Here is a 21,988-nt window from a genome sequence, read left to right as displayed (position 1 = left end):
GTAATGAATATGACCATGTTGCCACCTATTGGTGAGAGTGATCATGAGAGTGATCACACCTTTAAACACCTGGGAGGTGTTTAAAGGTGTGGAATTTTCGATTAAGACAGGGTATATGTGGAATTACCGTGCTGGCAAGTATGACAAGCTTAGGAGATTGCTTGGATCAGTGCCATGGCATGTACAACTGCAAGGGCTGGACGTCGATAGAGCATGGGAAGTGGTCAAAGAGCATTTACAGGAGGTTATGGTTGATTGTATACCTAGGGTCCGAATACTAAAACAAGTAGGGGTTAAATGGATGAATAACACCATTAAGCTTGAGCTGCAAAAAAAGAAACAACTATGAAGGAAATTTAAAGAAAGGGGTGACCTGCAGGCACACGAACGGTATAAAGTGCAGGCCAGAAGGGTAATGAGTGTGGTAAAAACAGCAAAAGCCGATTTTGAAAGGAAACTAGCTATGCAAGCAAAAGAGAATCCCAAACAGTTCTTTCAATATGCTGCAAGCAAGAAAAAAACTGTACATGGCAAAATGATTTTTAAGGAATGACGATGGTAAGGAGGTCACTGAACCAATCAATATAGTGGAGTTACTGAATGCGCACTTTGCAAAAGTATATCATCCAGGTGGTGACATTGAAAAAATGAAGGAGCCATTAGTTTATACGGGAATTGTGATGAATGAAGTGAATGTGAATAGTCTATTACAGAACCTTAATGTGAATACATCTGTGGGATTGGATGGTATACTGGCACAGGTCTTGCGTGAAGCGGCTAAGGAATTATCAGTGCCCTTGACCATGTTGTTTAATCTGAGTCTCGGGTCTGGTTTAGTCCCGAAGGCGTGGAAAGAGGGGAAAATAGTTTCACTGCATAAAGGAGGATCCAAGACTATGGTTGCAAATTACCGACCGATCAGCATATCAGGAGTCGTTGTCAAGGTTTTGGAGAAAGTAGTCAAGGGAAAAATACAGGAATGGATTGATGAAAATGAGATACTGTACAGGGGACAGCATGGCTTTGTAAAGGGTAGATCATGCCTGAGTAACTTGCTCAAGTTTTATAACAAGGTGACGGCTGAACTGGATAAGGGAAATGGGTTTACAGTGATACTGCTGGACCTGGCAAAGGCATTTGACAGGATACCACATGGAATTTAAGATTTTGAAACACCTAAATGCAGATACCAAAGAAAACATAAAATTAAACACTGAATTGAAGTTAGGAGAATTTCTAAATTACTACACAGAACTGTGGACAGACAAATATTTTAAAAAAGACAACTGGCAAATAATTAACAAAAATGAAAAGGAAATAACTGAAGAAGAATTAGAAATCAGCCTGAAAGAAACAAGAAACGGAAAATCACCTGGAGAAGATAAGCTAGGTTCAGAACTATATAAATACGCAGGAACAAGATTCAAAGAAAGACTCTTATTATTTTTAAATAAAATTTACTCAGCTGGTATCCTCCCCCCCAATAGAATGGAAAAAAGCAATTGTGATTCCTATCTTTAAAAAAGGTAATAGAGATGACCCTAGAAACTATAGAGGTATCAGTATACTAAATTCCTGGACCTTTTGCCTAAAATTAATAATAGAGAAAAGAAGAGAATACAATTTAGAAACACATCTTGCATTTATTGACTTTAAAAAAAAAACACATTTGACATTTATTAACATATTAAAAGAAAGACAAATACCAAATAATATCCTAAAAGCTATCACACGTATATATGAAAATAATCAAATACAAATAAGATTAAATCACGAGCTAGCATATACGAGAGAGATAAACCAAGGGGTCCGACAGGGATGTCCCCTCTCTGCAACTCTTTTTAATATCTACTTAAATGAAATAATAATAAAATGGAATAAAAATTTACATCAAGGAATTAAACTTTCTCCTACAGTTAACTTAAACACTCTCCTCTTTGCCGATGACCAAATAATAATTACAGATTCTGAAGATAACTTACAGAAAACTATTTTAGATCTAAATGAGATATCCAAAGATTATGGTATGATAATATCAACAGAAAAATCAAAAACTATGGCCTTTAAAGGACAAGATCCAGCAAGAACTAAAATAGTAATAGATAACAAGATCTTAGAACAGGTGAATTCATTTAACTATCTATCTAGTGATCACATATGAAAAAGGTATAAACATAAAAATTGCAAAGTATTTAAAAATAACAGGTGTAATTAACTATATTTAAACCAAACCTAGTTCAAAAACAAACCAGGCTGAAAGTATACAATACATTAGCCCTACCAGTCTTAATGTCATCATCATCATCATCAAATTCCTGCCATGTACCCTCAAGGGGTGTACAGGATATGGCAGTACTACATGAAAAAATTACATCATTACTAACTTCCTATCTACAATTTTCTTCCAAATCAGTCTGTTACTTGTCAAGACTCCAACATTATCAGATCTTATATTTCTATCGTCTAAGGCACTTTGTACCGTATCAATCCACCTATATCTTGGTCTTCCTCTGGGTCGTTTTCCTGCCAACATGGCAGAGAACACTTGTTTTGCTAATCTTTCCTCTCCCATTCTATTTAAGTGACCATAGCATCTGAGATTAGCTCTGCTAACGCATTCCTGGATGCTGACAATGTCAAGTTCTTTCCTAATATCCTCATTTTTAATATGATATTGCCATTGATGCCATCTGTTCACGCCTCTAATCTTTCTCAGGACTCTCATATCTGCAGTCTCTAGTCTTTGGTCAAGTGTTTTACTTCTGACCCAGCTATCGGATCCATAAGTTAAAATTGGTTTGAACACAGTCTTGTATACAGCTAATTTAGTGTTCCGACTAATTTCTTTCTTATTCCATATGAATTTATTCAATTGACTTCCCACGATACCAGCTTTGCTGATTCTGTTGTCTATTTCTATATTTAGTTTACCATCTTCAGTAAAAATTGTGCCTAAGTAGCTGAAATGTTTTACTTGTTCCACAGGTTCTCCATTCACAACACAGTTGACATTTTCAATGATTCTGCCTATTTTCATTGTCTTTGTCTTTTTATTGCTGACCTTCATACCATATCTATTACAACAGCTATTCAATTTGGTCAGAGAATCTTGCAGACTTGTAGCGGATTTATTTAGAAGTATAACATCATCCGCATAAAGCAAAGAGCTGACATTAACATCTCCAATTTTGATATCAGGTTTAATACCACATTTCTTCATAATGTGATCCATATAGATAATGAATAACAGAGGGGATAATGTACATCCTTGTCTCACACCAGATTTAACATTAAACCATCTTCCTGTACTTCCTTCAATTCTAACTGCTGACTCACAACTCAAATAAAGACTAACTATTGCTTGATATAATGCCCCATTGACACCATATAACTGCAGCGTATTGAATAGCTTCTCTCTTGGCACCTTGTCATATGCCTTTTCCAAATCGACAAAACTTAAATACAGATCTTTGTTATATTCCCATGCTTTCTCGACTATTTGTCGTAAAGTGAAGATCTGATCCTGACAGCCTCTATTTGGCCTGAATCCAGCTTGTTCTTCACCAAGCTTTTCTTCCACAATTCTTCTCAACCGTTTCTCAAGTATACTTGCATAGATCTTGCCAGGAACACTCAGTAGGGAAATACCTCTGTAATTCTCACATTCAGTTTTATTTCCCTTTTTATATATGGGTACTATGAGAGCTCTACTCCAATCATCGGGAATTCGTCCCTCTGTCCAGGCTTTCTGAACTATGCAGTGCAGCCACTGTAAGACTCTTATACCACCATACTTCAGCATTTCTGGTCGAATATCATCTACTCCTGCTGCCTTTCCACATTTCAAGCCTTTGATGGCTTTTTCTACTTCAAGTATGGATATGTATTCCTGACTGCATGCCTGGTCAGTGTTTTTTATCACTGTGCTGTCATCACTGCTTGTTTCATTTAGCAGTTTTTCAAAATAATTACTCCATACTTCCAGGATATCTTTTTCTCCTGTTTTCATTTCACCTTTATCATCTCTAATTCCTTTTACAGCACTCTTTCCTCCATTCCTAAGCTTCTTCAACAACCTCCAGAATATTTTGCCACCTTCTTGATATTTATTTTCTATATTCTTGCCAAAGTCCTCCCATGACTTTTGTTTAGCTAGTTTTACACACTGTTTAGCTTTCTTACATTTGTCTCTGTATTCTGTAAGAGTAAAAGCTGACTTATTTGCCAGGAACTTTTGATATGCTTTCTTCTTTTCCTTCACTGCCTCTTTAACTTCCTGTGTCCACCAGGGAGTTCTGATTTTTTTATCCTTGCACACAACCTCACCACATGCCTCTCTGGCAGAATCAATCAATGTTTCCTTCAGAGTTTGCCACTGAATCTCCAAGATTTGATTCCTGTTCTCAAACTCTTTCATTTTCTTTTCAATAATATTTCTGTATTTTAGTCTACAGTTCACATCTGAGAGCTGCTCAACTTTTATTCACTTTAAAACTTTCTTACATGTTATTCTTTTCAATATGAAATTCAATTTTATCCTGCTCAAGACTAAATAGTGATCACTTCCAATTTCAAATCCTCTGTATACACTCTGGTGTCCTGCACCAGGGAGAAAACATCACTATCAACAATAACATAGTCAATGAGACTTTTCTTATTCCTAGCCTCTTCTCTCCATGTGAATTTGTGCACATTTTTATGTTGGAACATGGTGTTAGTAATAACCAGTCCATGTCCTGAGCAGAAATCCAACAGATATTTGCCATTATTATTAGCTTTGCTCTTTTCTCCAAATTTTCCCAAAATATTTTTGTATGTCTCACAATCATTTCCTACTCTACTATTTAGATCCCCAACAAGGACCAACTTTTCCTTTTTCATTGTGTCAGTTGCTTTTTCTAAAGCCTCAAAAAAATTCCTCCACTTCTACCTTAGTAGAACCTTCTGTGGGACCATAGGCACAAATAAGTCTCATTGTCCAGTTCCCCATTCTCATATTTGCCCACATTACTCTACTTGAGACTGACTGCCATTCAAGAAGATTAGCCTCGTATTTTGTGTTGAATACTATGGCTACTCCTTCTTTTCCTTGATTGTCATTGCCTGAATATAACATTTTGTATTTATTGCTCAGAAAGATCTCACCAGTTTTGGTCTTTTTTGTTTCAGTCACCTCTATTATGTCGATCTGGTACTTATCTAATTCCTCAGCTAGCTCCATTTCTTTGCCATTCAGGCTTCTTACGTTGATAGTACCGATCTTTAACTCTGGTGATGTTGAGTTGGGGTTTGTTTTCAGATTTGTTCCAGTAGCTGACTTTTCGCTGTTCGCCCTGGTTCCCTGGCGAAAACAACGGGGGCTTGTTTAACCGGGCGACGCCCCAGCCGGCATGAAATTTTATCATGTTGTACCATCATTTTTTATTTTGGTTTAACCAATAAGAATACAGTTTGGTCGGCTAAATCCCAAATTGCCAGCCCATCCTCGTTCGTTCAGTATCAAAGTAGATACCCAACAGGGTGCACCACGAGAAGGTGAGGATTGGACATTAGGTCAGAAGCCCTGGTCGGTTCTCTGCATTCCTTTAAAGGCTATGTGGAGGTCTCCTCTCAGTTATACAGCTTTGTGGAAGCAAAATCTGGACAATAAAACAAAAAGACAAACAAAGATTAACAACAGCAGAAATTAAGTTTGTGAGAAAAACTGCAAAGTATACCCTATTTGATCACAAAAGAAACGAAGATATTATGAAAGAATTAAACCAAGAACCAGTAATAGAAAAAATTAAAAAATATAAACATAGATGGATGGAACACGTTCAAAGAATGAAAACAGAAAGATTACCAAAACAAGCCTTAAAGTACAAGCCATTAGGAAAAAGAAAACCAGGATGTCCACATAAAGGATTCAACGATGACTTCTAAGGCCGGAACAAGCCATGCTAGGCCTAAATCCTTGATACGCATGATGATGATGAAGTAGCATTTAACAATGTTAATTTCTATGTATTTGTACTAGTATATTGTTTAAAAGTTCAGAGAATCACTTCTAACACACATTCACATGTCCAGTAGGCGGATGTGACAACTTGCATGTCACCCGCAGTGAATTTTAACAAATCTTTTTTGGTTTCCAGAAGTCGACTTCTGGAAACCAAAAGTCAACTTCTGGTGCCACCACAAAACAAACTACTGCATTAAACTGCATAATTCAGATTACTAATACAAAACAATACAAGTTTGAAACAAAGTAAAATAAAGAGCAAAAAATAATTATTTTAAGAGATTTCAAAATTTTTAAAACTAGAAATATTCTATAAATTTTCTGCATCCTATAAATTTCCCACTGATTAAGAATCATTAAGACACAGTGATATATCTTCAAATCCTATTCCTTATTAACATCAAGCTCATTTATTTCCTCATGATTTCTCCCCAATGACGATGAAACACCCTTAAAATTATTCACTGAATGCCTCAACCATGTTCTCTGCAGCAGTTACTATTCCACTATCTTCATCCATTCTTTCTTCTACTTGCCACATATCTAACAAACTGTCTAAGGTTTTTCTTGGCATGATTTGCTAATTTCTGCTCATACTGTAATTTTGCTGTTCTTACCAACTAAGTCACCTTCTTGGCCTGCTCTTTTTACTTCTCATGCAGTTGATTGCTACCATTATTCATCTTGTGCTGCCTACACAGTATGGTCTTCTTCTAAATGTCATGCTTTTTGTCTTCATTTGTCAATTTGATATCTACTTTATTCAATCTTTTTACTTTGAGAATATATAAGCACATTAGTGTTTTTAAATATCTTTTGTTCAGTTCCCATGCAGCATTTATCTCCCTCCCACTTAACACCTCATTCCATGCTATAGTTAAAATCCATCTCCTAAACTTTTCATAACATTTGCCTTGTAATTCCATATATATCCTTTCCTCATAGAGGTCTTCATATGGGGTGGCTACAACCCAGGTGATCACTTCATGATCACTCTCAACCAACTGGAGGGAAGTACAAAACCCCATTGCAATCACATCCTCTAATGAAATGATCATATCTAAAACTCTTGCAGTTGACTCCTTGCATCACAGTTATGCACTTGATTGTTGACCTGGGATGGCATAATTTGTCAACAATTTGACGAACAAATTGGCCTGCAACATGGCATCCTATCACAATACCTCTTTCAAATTCTGTTAGTTCCCTTCTTGCAGCTATTTCACCAGGACACATTTGCACTGACTTGGGAGCATCATATTCCTCCAATTTATATTGGCTACAAACATGAGTCGCTATTACGTGGCACGATACACCTTGCTCATGGGAGATATCCGTTGATTTCTTTCCAAGCAGTGTATATCCCCTTCTCACAGAAGGTGTCATGGATAGTACTACCACCCAGGTAATACTTCATGGTCACTGTCACCAACTAGAACAAAGATTTAACCCTCCTTTTATATTAATATCCTGTAATGAGATAATGAAATACAACACTTATGGTCATGATATGTTCCTGTTATATAAAGTCTAAGGTAGTCGTCTCTTAAAACCTTGGAAAATTCATTCGCTTTGTCCCTAGATGCCAATCTATATTACCATAATTATGAGGGAATGTCAGTATTAAATTACAAACAAAAGCAGAACAAATTAATTGGAAGTGAATTGTTTTCAGTATGCATTACTAGGTAGCAGTACAGTCTGAAATGATGACAGTAGACATGCATGAATATATTATGTAGCTGTTTATAGCAGTATAAAATGATGGCCATGCTCAAGAAGTGTACTGTCCAACCACAGATGTGAAACCCCTTGACACTTCTGAGCATGGCAGAAGAAGGCGAATCATTCCGATAATATGGTAATCAATGATGAGTGCTTACTATTATACATTGGAAAATTACTTTTATGAAAATTCTAGTCTTTAAAGTGGCAACTATTTTACTTGTACAACAGTTTGCATGTTGGTGACAAATTCGTACATCATTCCTTATTCCTTTCTCCCCTTCAACATGAATTGACTCTTCTTGGCACTGTGACAGCCAGAGTTCCCACATATGTGGTCTGACAGTACAACTGCTGAACAGTTTGCCGTTATGCATATTTTATGGCACAATGACTTCCTGCAAAGGACATTCGTAAAGAGGTGTATCCTGTTTATGGCAAGAAGTGTTTTTCACATGCAGCAGCGTGCAGCGGATCCAGAAATTTTGTGGGAGTGCTCAGCACTTCACAATGAAGATAGATCTGGTTGCCCTATTGAGATTGCAACAGAAGTCACTGTGAGATGGTTGGAATAGATGATTTCAGATGACAGGCAGATAGTGATCGACATAGCGAGCACAATAGGTTGTTCTCATGGTCTAGTCTATAATATATTGCATAATAATTTAAATTTTCAGAAATTGTGTAGACAGTGAGTGCTCCAAGTTAAACAGCTTTGTTACAGGAGATGAATTGTAGGTTCACCTTCATCACTACAGTCCCAAATTAAATCATGCTTCAGTGCCATGTGTTAAGGAATTCTTAAAAATAAAAAATAAACACATCAATAAGTAGAACAGTCTTTTGGCTTCTAAACCCGTGCCTCAGGTTCAATCTTCTTACCGTAGTTAATAGTTAACCTGGTGTTAAGGCTTAACATTGGCTATTCATACATTAGCTGCATTTTTTTAAGGAAATTACAACATAGACTAATATTAACTAAAATAAATTTAATTACTGCTTCCAATATTTCAGCAAAGTCAAATTGTCATCATCAGGTATCAAAATATAATAAGATACATGCCCACAGACACTACGCTAAGTAATGAAGATGAAGCATGTCAACTGAGAGTAGGCCTAAAGTCTTAAATAGTACTCCCTAGTGGACTAAATTGGGCATCCTTGGCTGTTGGACTGAAGTATGGAGGATGAGAGCTTCTGAGGTTGGGGTAGTTCCTTAAGGCAAAGCAGATTCAAGGAAAAGTCTTTCGTATTTATATTTGCTGCAATGGAGTAAAGTGGTTTTTTTCCAACGTATTCTATCGCAATGTCTAAAACATGGTCAGCAAATCCTGAGTGGCTGTAGTGATGGAAACATATATAGTTCTGATGTTGGCTGTCTTGTCCATAGTAGGCTAGTTTACAGCTACAAGGGACCTGATAAACACCTGGCAGGTTTAGAGACTGTGGCTGCTCTTTGATGGAATGGGTAAGGGATGCTAATTTTATATGATCTGTAAGTGGTTGAGATTTTTGTTAGTTTTTTAGATGTGTCTTAGATATATGAAATAGTGATAGCTTTGATGTAGCTCCCTGTTATGTGAAGTTTTAATAATTCCATATTATTGGGGTGGGGTGACAATTTATGAATGATCTACCTGTGTGTATGGATTTTCTGTAAACAGAGAATGCCAGAGATCCATCAGGCTGGCATGTAATTAAAGTATTTTAATTACATGCCAGCATGCATTGCATTAATTAATTACATTAATTAAGAAGAAAGTTTCTCCTTCCTTTCTAATATGAACTGGATCATGGGATGTTGATTGTTTAGGTGTGTTAAAAATATGTTGAGAGAATCCAGGCTTTACGACCAAATGGAGAACACATTATCAACAAAGTGTAGTCAAACAGTGGGTCTATATGGGACAGAGTTTAGAGCTTTCTTTTCAAATTTTCATGAAGAAATTAGCTGCTGGGGGGGGGGGGGATGTGGAGAGCATGGCTGTCCTGTTTATTTGTTTATAGAATTTTCCTTGCCAAACGAAGTTCACAGTGAACTTAAACAAGGCTCAAATATCAGGAAGAAATTCAGTTTGAATAAGGTCCCTAAAGTATATCTTTAAGTGGGACATGAATAGAGATGAGACATCAGATTGTGTTGGAGTGTGAGGTTTTCTATATTGGATTTAAATTGTCTGAAGTTTTTTTATGTGTGAAGGAGTGTTGCCAATATATTGTGAGAGTACTTTGGCTAATTTGTATATGGGTGAATCATTGGCATCTGCAATTGGGCTTAATGATACATTCTGTTTATGAATTTTAGTAGTCCATATATATGGGGGAAGGGTCTAGAATTATATGGTTTTAGTTTATTAGTAACTTTACCCAACCAGGATGTGACTTTTTAAGGAGTCTGTAAAGCACATCATTAAAAGCATGTCTGGCTCCACAGTGATTGCTACCTACTTTCTTATTTTCTTGGATTTTATTATTTGTCTTTCCCATTAAATTATTGTTTAATAAGAATTTATATAAATTCACCCTTTATTATGAACAATAAACAATAGACCCAAACTGAATTGTTATGAACTGTGTTGTGGTGTACATGTAATGTATAATGAGAATTAAAGAATGCTTTACTTTGTTTTGTGATCAGTCATAACATTTAGTTTTTTAAAACATCACCTTTAAAAATATTTATATAAAGCAAACCGATAACTTGGACAAGTAAAATTTTTTTATGGCTAGTAGATTTAAGTAGTATTTCTGGAGCCCTAGTAAAGAAGCTAGCATGAAAGATATGAATATAAGTGAGAATATTAGAAGAGAATTGGTAAGATTGAGGAATGGAGCCTTGTGCAGAGTGAGATAAGATAGAGAAGAGATTGGTAGTTGGAGGTGTAAGAAGGATGGTGCAATTGGCAGATGATTGGAGTGGAATGGTAGAAGGTTATGTAGTGCTGTATGGTGATTCTATAGTGAAAGATGTGAAAATGGAGCAGATGTCTCCTCTGTTTGAGACGAGCAACAATAGAAAGAGTGACTAAAGTTGTGGAGAGAAGAGAAAATGCTGAGGAATTGACTGTGCTGGTTGGAAAAAATGATTTGTGATTAAGTATGAATGAGGTAGTGTGGGATTTGCGAGTATTACTGAAGATGATGAAGTGGAAGAGTGTGTGTAAAGGAGAATTGTGAGTATGTTGTGTTGCAAGGTATGATAGTGGACTGCTGATAAGAGCAGTGATCACAAATGGCAAGATATCTAGAATGCATAGGAAGAGAGGACTTGAGTTAGTGGATGTGAGATAAATTTTGAAGATAGGAAGAAACTGTTTGCTGCACATGGTCTGCAGTTGAGTGAGAATAGTAGTGTGAAGCTGAGTAGATTTCGATGATTGGAGTAGAGTGTGTGTATCCAGTCAGGGAAACAAAACTAGACGGTGAGACTGTGGATGCCAGATAAGAGAATTGGTGTGAGATAATGGAGAAAGGAAGACAAGATAGAGATACAGTGATAGCCTCAATGGGAACAACAGTCAAGAAAATTGATTGATGGGGTAAGGTATGGGGACCAATTGGGGGGGGGGGGTAGGTGCTTGCTTATACAGCAATGCAAAGAATATTAGGAATTAGGATGCAGAGTTTGTGGCCTTGATACAGTAGTCAGCCCCCAAATCATTGGTGTCAGTGAGACTTAGTTAACTTAGAATGACTTACTCATGGGAATAGAATATGATGGATATAGCATTTTTTGAAAAAGACAGAAAAGTTTAAAGAGGAGATGGAATATTACTGATAATTTGAGAAGAGATGTGTCCTCACTGTGGAACTTGAGAAAAGCTGTAATGATAATGACTTTGAGAACATCTTGTGTGAGTATGACGTTAGCACAAATTTTAGATATCTGGTGGGATGTTGTCTCATGCATAGGGAGGTGATTCTGAAATGTTCAGACAGATGAGAGTGGCGAGTGACACGAGGATGATAATAATAGGTAATTTTAACTATGGAAGCATTCACTGAAAGTAGGAAATAACATATCATGTAAGATCAAATTACTTGAACTACTTCAAGTTCAAGTAATTTGTAGTATTATTGTAGTTCAAGTCGCTAAGTAGTTCAATTACTTGAACTACTTAGAGACTTGAACTACTTATGCAGCATATACACTGTGTTCAATAGCTAAGAACAAACTATATTTTTACCTGGATATGAAAAAATTTTCATGACTGCAGCCAAATGTGGACATAAATTTCTTGCCAGCACACTAATAAATTATATTATTCAAAAAATGTGTTATAAATTTCACACAAATTAAATTGCAATACATTTTTGGCAAAAGTTGCAAATTTCCTAAGGACATAGTTAAGGAATTAATGTACAATGCTTACAGAGAACTATGTGGAGAGACATTTCAGTATGGAATATGTCCACCCAAACCTGCGATGCAGCTCTCATAATGCCATACCATGCTTAGCACCAAGTGATTCAGGAGTTCTTGAGGCAAACTGGCCCTCTCCTCCTTCAGAGCAAAGATAACAGCATCTCAAATGTGTTATATAGAGATGATATCTGGGGAGCGTGCTGGCCACTGGATTGGATTAATATCCTCAGTCTCCAGAAGTATCTCTACTGCTCGTGTACGATGTGGTATGACACTGTCATCCATAAAAATTAATTCTTTGCCTACACACCACAAAACAATAGATGAATGTGATGTTAAAAAACCATGCAGTATTGTTCACCAGTTGTAGTCCCCTTTTTTCCAGCACTTGTAGCTTGGTGTGTCCGTTAAACATAGTGCCTCCCCACATTGTGACCCCAGCACCACCATATCTATCCCTTTCAAGAACACTCTCACAATGTAAGCAGTACCCCTTTCATGCCAGATCAAGTGTCATCTAGAATCAGAAGAAATACTAAAACAACTCATCTGTAAAGAGTACACTAGTCCATTGGTGTCTTGTCCACATTGGTGGCTATGATGAGCTGTGGATAAAGGAATGCAAACTACAGGCCTTCGGACATATAGGCCTACTTGTTGCAGATATCTTCCCACAGTTTGTCAAAATATTTGCATACCTGTGCTTGAATGGAGCTGACTTGCCATCTCACCTGCCATGGTGCTTCAATTACATTTTGCTGTTATCACCCAAAATCTGTCTTCATGCTCCATGGTAGAACAGAGCAAACATCTGGAACACATTCCATTGGTTTGAAATGCTCTCCACGGCCTGGGTGCAACACTGTGTGAGATTCCAAACTCTAGCAATATCAGTAATTCTGTAGTCTTCTTCAAGCTTTTCAATAATTCTTCCCCACGTGAAATCATCTAGATGATGCTTTTGAAATGTTATAAGAAATCCAAGTTTGTAACTTTATTCCTTTACAAACACAATGCGCTTAGTGCAACCTTTTATCGTGTTGAGTGCTACCACATGACCCCTTTACCCATGATTAGAAAATTTAAATGTGTATCTACTTTCTACTCGAAATTGTCAGTTATACAATTTGCTACAAGCTACATTGCTGATTCATCTGAATTTGCGATTGTAATCTGCAAAAATAGTGTTTGTCCTTAGGTTTTGGATACCAGTATAGTTAAACCACCATGTGGGATTTGAGTGTTAGATTTATTAATATCATCTCATACACGATGCTACCAATTGGGAGAGTGATCGTATGGTTTTAATGTGGGAAGTGGCTAGGCAGGTACAAGCTTCACAACAAGAGAGAGATGAAGCTTAAGAAAGCAGATTGGTGATGTACATTGGCTTAATCAGTTGAAGGGGGGAGAAATCAGTGCCTGGCACCTTGTCCAGAATCGTCATTTACTTGCAGCATTGTACAATTGTATTTCTAATGTTCAGAGGATAAATAAAGTAGGAATAAAATGGATGAATCATGCAGTGCAAAAGCTTCTGAGAAAGAGTTATGGAAGAGATAAAGAGCATGATACCCCTCAGCAGCATGAGGATGGAAGACTGACAGTTCGGGAAATGGAAGTGTTTAGAATATTAGTAACTACGATGTTAATAAGACTATGAGACTGAATGGAATATAACCACATATATTACATGAATGTGCAAAAGAGCTGGTAGTGTCCTTGACTTGGTTGTTCAACAGAAGTCTAGTGATAGGAACCATCTCAAAAGAATATGGAAAGAAGGAAAAATATAGTGCCACTTCATAAGGGATAATCCATGTCATTAGTGTCAAACTATAGGCCAGTATGTATATTATGTGTAGTGGTATGTTAGAGAGGCTGGTTAGAGACAGAATACAAACCTGGATTGATGAAAATGGAAATCTTTTGAGAGTGCAGCATGGATTCATTAAGGGGAGGTGATGTAACTTACAGGGTGTTCGGGATAAATTTGACAGTTTCGTAAGGAAAAAGAAAATCTTCTTTGTATCTATTAAATTTAATGAATTGACAAAAAAACATTACAGGCAGAGTTAATTACAATACTATCAACAAGATTTACTCAAAATAACCACCATTAGCATCGATCACAGCTTCAATTCTGCTTCGGAACCTCGAACAAGCTGATGCTACAGTCTCCCTGGGAAGGGCCGCAAAAACTGTTTTAATTTTATCCATTAACTGGGCTTTTGTATTACTGGAAGTGCGATTGGTGTCTTTTTCAACTGCGCCCCATACAAAATAATCCATGGGGTTAAGGTCTGGGGAGTTTGGAGGCCAAACATTTGGACTGGTGAAGTCGTAGAAATTTTCAGACAACCATTTTTGACTTTTCCCAGAGGTGTGGCAAGGGGCCGAATCCTGCTGCCATACATACGGCCTACCATTGGCTACCCTTGTTATCCAGGGCTTGACTACAGTTAGCAACTCCACGAACAAAGCCCGAATTCCAATGCCAGGGTTCTTCAACACCTGTTCCTGCAGATTTGCGAGGAATTCTGCTGTACGAACGCAATCAGATCGTCTGCTAGGGATCTTTCTTCTTGCTACATCCTCGTAGTCACCATTGCCAGTCTCTAGTTCATGCCTGATTGTTTTTACTGTATTCAGGGAGCATTGGGCAGCAGTCGTAATATCCTTATTTTGATGGCAGGCACGAATCATCATGATACAAGTTATTCTCTTCCATGATTCAGGTGGGTTCCAGCTATCCATCCTTTCTGACATCTTGTATATGAATGAAGAAGGGTCCAAACTTTTAAATGAAGAGAAGTGTGTGTTAATACATGTAACTTACGGAAAAATATAATTAATTATAAATATGTCAAATTTATCCCGAACACCCTGTAGTTATATTTTATAATAGGATGACTGGTGTACTGGACAGAGAAGATTCTTATACCATGATTACCTGGATTTTGGAAAGCATTTGATTAAGTTCTGCATGATAAACTACTGTTGAAATTAATTATAATAGGAATGGATAGTCATTAGGTCACTTGGTTACAGGGATGGTTGACTATTAAGAGCCAGTGAGTTGTGTATGAAAGAAAGTGCAGTGTTCCAAATAAGAAAAGTGACAAGTGGAGTACCATAAGGTTCTGTTCTGTTCTTGTACCACTGTTGTTTAACTTATATATCAGTAATATAATTGTTTATGGTGTGAATGGGGATATTGAGTTGTTTGCTGATGATTCTAATTTAGGATGAGCAATGCCAGGAACACATATTGGATGTGTTGCTATTACAAGAGTGCTTTGGGCTGAAAAATGGGAATATCTTTTCCATGTTGTCAAAGTTATGCACTTTGTCCAGAGAATATTGCATGAATTCACCGTATTGGACTAACCTTGCTTCAGGAAATGGAGAAGTCAAAGAATCTTGGTGGAAAGGGAATTGAAGTTCAGGGAACACATCACGAAAGTTGTTACTTTTATGTTAAAAGTTGTTACAAAAGGGTTTCTCAGAAAATTACTGCTTTAATGCAAAGAATGTAACTTGTAAGGGTAAGAAGTTGATAGTTCCTCTGTATAAGGCACTAATTGGGCCTCATTTGGTCTGTGCAAGAAATTAGGACTGTCTCAGGACTCTGGAATATTCAGTATATGAGGACAGATTGAGTGGTTGTTTTCAGAGCTTGACAGATAGGAGGAGAGGTTATCTAGAAACTGAACAAAGGTCACTTGAGTAAGGAAGTTAAAAGGAGATTTTTTTCCTTGGTGGCTGGTTAATGAGCAGAATATATTGCCCCTGAGTGGGCAGTGAGTGTTCCAACATTAAATGTATTTCAAGGCATGTTATGATAATTGTTGTAGTATATGAGTGTTCTGCCTCCATGAAGGCTTGGAAGTAATATTAATACTAAATAAGGCTGCATTATACTACTGTCTGTTTATGAAAATTCAAGATATTCCATAACCAATGTTTTAAAAGCTATTTCTTACCATTCTCCATAGAGGTGAAGACAATCCACTGAATGTGAGTGTTATGAAAAGCACAGCCTTCTCTTTTTTCTCATAAGTAACATTTCATTTCTTCACCTCACTTTTCTTTACCTTTGATAATACTTAGATCACAAAGACAGATTTCTCTTCTTGGACTGACATAAACCTCCATCCTGTCCTGGCACAAACATTATATCCATATTGCTCAGCCTTCAAATTCTAATTATCCCTTTTTCCATTATGCCATGGCACTGCTCCAAGTTGCCTCCTAAGTTTTTCATATTTGCCAGCTTTGTAGTTATTTCTTGACTGAAATTTCCACATGTTGGGCAACTTCCCAGAACAAGACTGCATGGTCACTTTCCCCAGTTGGAGGTAAAATTGCTACTACAGTTATAAATAGATCTTCTGATGCTCTTGCCAGATTCACCACTCTCAGACCCCTGGTCCCTTCCGTCACATGCTGTTTCAGGCAGTTATCTCTTATTAACTGTATAAATTCCATTTCATTTTGTCATATTCCCTTTCCTTCTTCCAATCTATATCACCATAGTTGAAGCCTCTCATCATAATTGCTCAGCTTGCACTCGTGTTAATCTGCTGATGCATGTCGTCCCTATCTTCTTCTGGACTCACAGGTCTATAGCAAGCAACCAACAATATATTTTGTCCTGTTGGCCTCTATCTCACACCAGACAGCCTCAAATGAGCCATTTCCATCAGATCTGCACTCTTCCTAACTTCTATTTTTATTAGTTAAAGTTCTTCAGCTATCATTAATAATACCCCTCCTCCTGCCCTATTTCTTCCATCTTCTCGGAAAATACAATATCCATTGCATTCTATTCCTGTACAGTAACTATATCATTCTCTGACAACCAGGTCTCGCTGATGGCAATAATTTTTGGAAGTTGAGCTGGCCAATGCTAAAAGCTCATCTCCTTTATTTCTGAAACTTCGAGTGTTCTTGTACATGCATTATGTAATCGTAACTGTGGGCCCAAGGGCCCACACTTACCCTTACATAATGTCATTAACCTATTCAGATTCAAAACCTGGGGAACTGCACCCAACTCTTCACAATCATTCCTGCACTCTTACTTATCTATCCCAGGGGTGGCTATTTCCACACGGTCATTATTTCACCTCGCACTCCTTTGTCCCAGAAGTGGCTAGACACATGCTTGATTGCTTCCTCCCCCCCCCCTAGTTTTCATACTTTTGTACTTCCAACTTCTCACTGAACAACTGTAACATTAAAAGTAACAAAATATCAGTAACCCTCACTTTTGAATGGGAGAGAATATTACTGTATTAGTAGGAATGTAAATATCATTTAACTTCTATTTATTCATATTCTTTCAAATGTTATTTGAATATATGAGTTTTCTTATTAATTACTTAATTCTTTATCTTTGTCTAGTTCAGACAGATGCGAAGAACAAAGGGGACATAATTATACATCAAGAGGAAGGCCACACAAATGATATATTGATGTTGAAATATTTGTAAAAATTTCTATAAATGTAGTTTTTTACTTGAATATTTGATTGCTTGGATTTCTCTTTCTCTGTATTTTAATTTTCTTTTTATTAACTAGTACTGATTTTTTTTAATTTGAAAATTGCATTCCTAAATGAATAATGAAATATCCCATCCAAATCATTTTATAAGGACTGTGTAATGATATCCTTATAGGAATGGAATTTTTTATGCACATATGGAGTGTTCAAAATCATGGAGAGAAATTGTTGTAGAGTCCATGAATAACTTTAGAGAAAAAAAAAAAAAGGAAAAAAATAGCTGATTTATAGTATCAGTATCGCATTGCCCACTGACATTGCTGCACATTGCAGTGTTCACGTTTGTAAAGTATCTTCATTTGTGTGGTAGCTTTAATTAGAATCTTTGTATGTTATTCCTGTAACTAATTATTGTTTGGTGTGTAGATATTTTGAACAGTTTTTTAACTTACCTCCTACAAAAAAATTCATGGTTTATTATTACCATGCACATTTTTATATAGTGACCTCATTTGCAATTTTATCATAATTGTTAATGCAATAGCAAAATGTTTTAATAAAAATTCTTTTAAAATAATATGAAAATATCATTGTTAATCTTATATAGAAATCCTTCGAGCTGGTAATTTCCAATTTGTTTATAATAGGATATGGGTAAAGTTTTACTTTGATTATATTGTGTTTGCTTGATAAAAGTAACTTTTTCTTCCCTCAACACATATATCCTGAATGTCCACTGGAAGTGCTGTTATCTACTCGTAGAATACTTGTTTACTGCTGTCCCTAGGAATCATATGGTACAAATAATGCAAATACAACTGCTAATAGTGAGCTATGTTTTTTTAAATTAACATCTGGAATTGTTTAGTAAGAAAAAATAATCAATGGAATCGTCAAAATTTCAGTTAATTTGAGAAAAAAATAATAAATTTTGGAGCACAATTAAATTAGATTAAATAGATCTTCACATTTAGATGAAATCTGACTTAATAATGATTGTTAAATTTTAATTGAGACAGAATTGATAGCAGTAAATAAATTTGTTCAAGGTTGAACAATTTTGAATAATCATGAAGGCATAATGAGCTAAACTGATTTTGATTATAAACCTACAAAGAATGTATTCAATATCTTTTAAGTCACCAAGTTTATGATTTCAAATCCATGTTAATAATAGAGTGCAACTGGGTTCATCCAAATTAAAATTCCTTGCCAAAACGATTATTATCATCATCACCCTTTTCTTACAACTCATCACTTGACTAATTTTCTGCATTGTGTTATTTTTTGCCACTTTCTGGCCAAGGCAGTTTGTGCCATATGTTATGTATTATTTTAAAATGTGGATTATTTTGGGCCAGTATGACTATGTCACATTAGATAAAAAAAATTAATTTCAGTCATGATACTTCGACTTAAGACTAGTTAACTAGATTTTCCCTGCTTAATAAAGGCCCAATATAAAATTCCTTTCACCATAGATGCTAGACTAGGTCTCATCCCATGCAAGTGATGTGTTGCACAGAATCACAAAAATTATTGATTTGAAATGTTTTCATAGCCAGTGTTTAGTACAGTGTGATTTAATTATTGTGAGTGTAAAACACTATAAGAGAAAAGAACAATGCATTGTTATGCAGATCCCAAATTTCTGTTAGTGACTGAGTCTTACTTTTGGGACATTTTTAACTGGATTGTAATTGTATTGTGTGATCAAGAGTGAGAAAGAGAGATCTGTGAATATCAGATACAGTGTGGAAGATTAGTTACTTTTCTCTTCTTGGTTTCTCTCACATTGTTATATGTATGAAAATAGTTATATTGTGTATGCAATTTGCAGATAAAATGTGTTTTCTACTGGATGCATATCATAAAAGTTTTTATATTGTAAAGGTTAACTTTGTTTAAATAATTTGTTGGTTTTACTACATTTTGATATAGCAACCTTTGGAATCTGAACTTATGAAAGAAAAGACTATATTATTGTCTAAATAAACATTTAAGCATAGTAAAACACTGTTTGTTTCCTCATAAACTTAAAGCATGAAATATTTCAGAATGAAAAACTCATATTGTCAGTGATACAAAAAAAACTACGTACCTGGTTTTGCAACAATCAGTTAACTGTTAAAGAAGCATTTACCTCATACTGCAGATGATATGCTTTAATATTGGAATTGCTTATTGTATTTTCTTTCCAACTTGCTATGTAGTTTTTGTATCACCAATGATGGAATGAGTCTTCATTTCAAAATATTCCAATTTATCAATAAATAAACAAACAGTGTTTTTTGTTTTTTTTTAACTGTGCTTTGTGTGTTGTATACGTATGCCATGTCTGAACCGCTTCCACTATCTTTAAAAAATGCAAGACTAACATTACTGAAGTGACTTCATTGAATGTTGCTCTGTATGTATATACTGCTTTGTCATTAACAGAGATTTCTATCTTCTCTTGTCATGTTAAAATGATCTTTTGTGGGCTTGATTTCAACACAGCATTGCATGTTATGTCATGTTGTGCTTTCTGTCACTCCATATCATCCTTCATGTGGTTGGTAAGGTTTGTTATATATGTTTCGTATTTTACCCACAGCTCTCCATTGTTTGTATTTGCCATTAGTCTTCTGGACTGTTACTGTGTACTACTAACAACTGCAGAATGGTATGCATCCAAACTGTTACCTGTTTCAGCTCCTTGGCATGAATAGGCATTTGGGAAAATTTCTTGTGCTAGATATGTTTAGTATCTTGCTCTGCAGATGGTATATGAAGTTAGACATTTTATATGCATAATAGCTAAAATTGCTATTTTAAATATTGAGCTTGTTACAGTAAAACTCCGTTTTTACGTTCCCGCAATTTACGTTTTCCTGCCATTTACGTCATTTTCTGTTTGTCCCGTCTTAAGGCCTATTCTCACGATGTATTGTTTTCCCGCCATTGACAACTTGATGTGGACATTATTTCCCGTGATTTGCGTTTTTTTCCCTCAGTGGCAATACCGATTTTTGAATCGATTTCAGCAGAAATCTGTGCATTTCTGTTCTCAGGTGGCATTGCTTTTGGCTGTAGTTTCGTTTCCGCCATCACGGTGACTTGTGCATGCAGCAGTACTGTAGTGATGAACGATACCATGATTTTTCAATCACAGCACGAATTGATATTGCAGAATTTCTGCAACATAATTTAGCGTGTGAAGGTTGTTTTCAAGTTGCGGCGGTTGATTATCCATGCTAGTAACTTGGGCGGTTGATTATCCATGGAGAAAAAAGACAGAAAATGTATTTCGGTAGAAGAAAAGATGTCAATTCTGCGACGTGTAAATTGGCATGCCAGAACACGTGTGCATTTAGCAAAAGATCGTGGACTCTCCGTGTCCACTTTGAACACGATAGTAAAAAAACAGGTCAAGCATTGAACTCAATGCAAAGCAATCTGGCACTCAAAAAACAAGTCAAAAAAAAAAAACGAAAAGCAAAAACAATCAACAATTAAAGATTTTTTTTAATAGATAAATGTAAGTACATTGTAAATTCATTTATTTTCAGTTATTAAATTTTGTAATCTAGTATATAGACTCACATACTAGCAGTAAGTCATCTTTTAGCCTTTTTTAATGTTTTTTTACATTTCCTGCTATTTACACTTTCCTGCTATTTGCACTTTTTTTCATCAGTCCCCTGAAAAGTATAAAAAAGGAGTTTTACTGTATTAAACCACTTTCTTATTTAGCATTAAATAAAAATTATAATTTGTAGTATTGATAATATCTGATATGGAAACTGATGTTTCCTATCAGATAAATATTCTCTCATTGATATCCTTGAATGAGCAAGGACATATTATTATTATTATTCCTCAGACTTCCATGGAATCAAAAGACTCATCATTGAAGTCCTCATTATCAATCACTATCAATGTGTTCAGTAAACTGTACTGTAACCTCATTTACTGGCTCCATACTCCAAGGTAATGCATTTCATTCACCTATTATTTTCCAATCAAATAAAATCCAATACTCACTTTCATGCTGTACCTGTCTCCTTCCACTCTTAAAACTCTTTTTCGTATTAATATGGTACAAATCCCTTACTATTTTTTCTGTTCTCAGTCAAATCACTCATCTACCTATGCTCTACAGATGGCATTCTTTCAATTGGTCTTCATATCCCACATTCCAGAGACCTTGACACTATTTTAGTCTTCAAATCTTATTCAAAATGTCATCTCAAAAACCAAGTGACTAAATTTATGTCCCATAAATTTAGTCACTTGATAAAGGCCTTGTATAGTGGAATTATAACTTCATTATTTCTTTTATAATTTTCTAAATTTGGGTTAGGAAAAGAGTGTTGATAAATCAGATTTCATTTTTAACCTG

At 35.8% G+C, this 21,988-nt stretch overlaps 1 protein-coding gene across 8 annotated transcripts in view; it reads left to right on the top strand.

Moving 5' to 3' along the window:
• LOC150107813 (TRAF-type zinc finger domain-containing protein 1-like) overlaps positions 1-21,633 on the top strand; it is a 337,022-nt gene extending 315,389 nt beyond the window's left edge. For all 8 annotated transcript variants that reach the window (XM_090392060.1, XM_090392062.1, XM_090392061.1 and 5 more), the window contains exon 14: positions 17,505-21,633. In XM_090392060.1, the coding sequence (XP_090248186.1) occupies positions 17,505-17,568 (64 nt within the window). In that variant the 3' untranslated portion in view covers positions 17,569-21,633. The remainder of the gene's footprint in view (positions 1-17,504) is intronic.
• Positions 21,634-21,988: the final 355 nt, after the last annotated feature.

Source organism: Typopeltis vanoorti, chromosome 4 (genome assembly GCF_054136105.1).
Source record: "Typopeltis vanoorti isolate ZY-2024b chromosome 4, IOZ_Tvanoo_1.0, whole genome shotgun sequence".
NCBI classification, from domain to species: Eukaryota; Metazoa; Arthropoda; class Arachnida; order Uropygi; family Thelyphonidae; genus Typopeltis; species Typopeltis vanoorti.
This window is presented reverse-complemented; position numbering and strand designations above follow the sequence as displayed.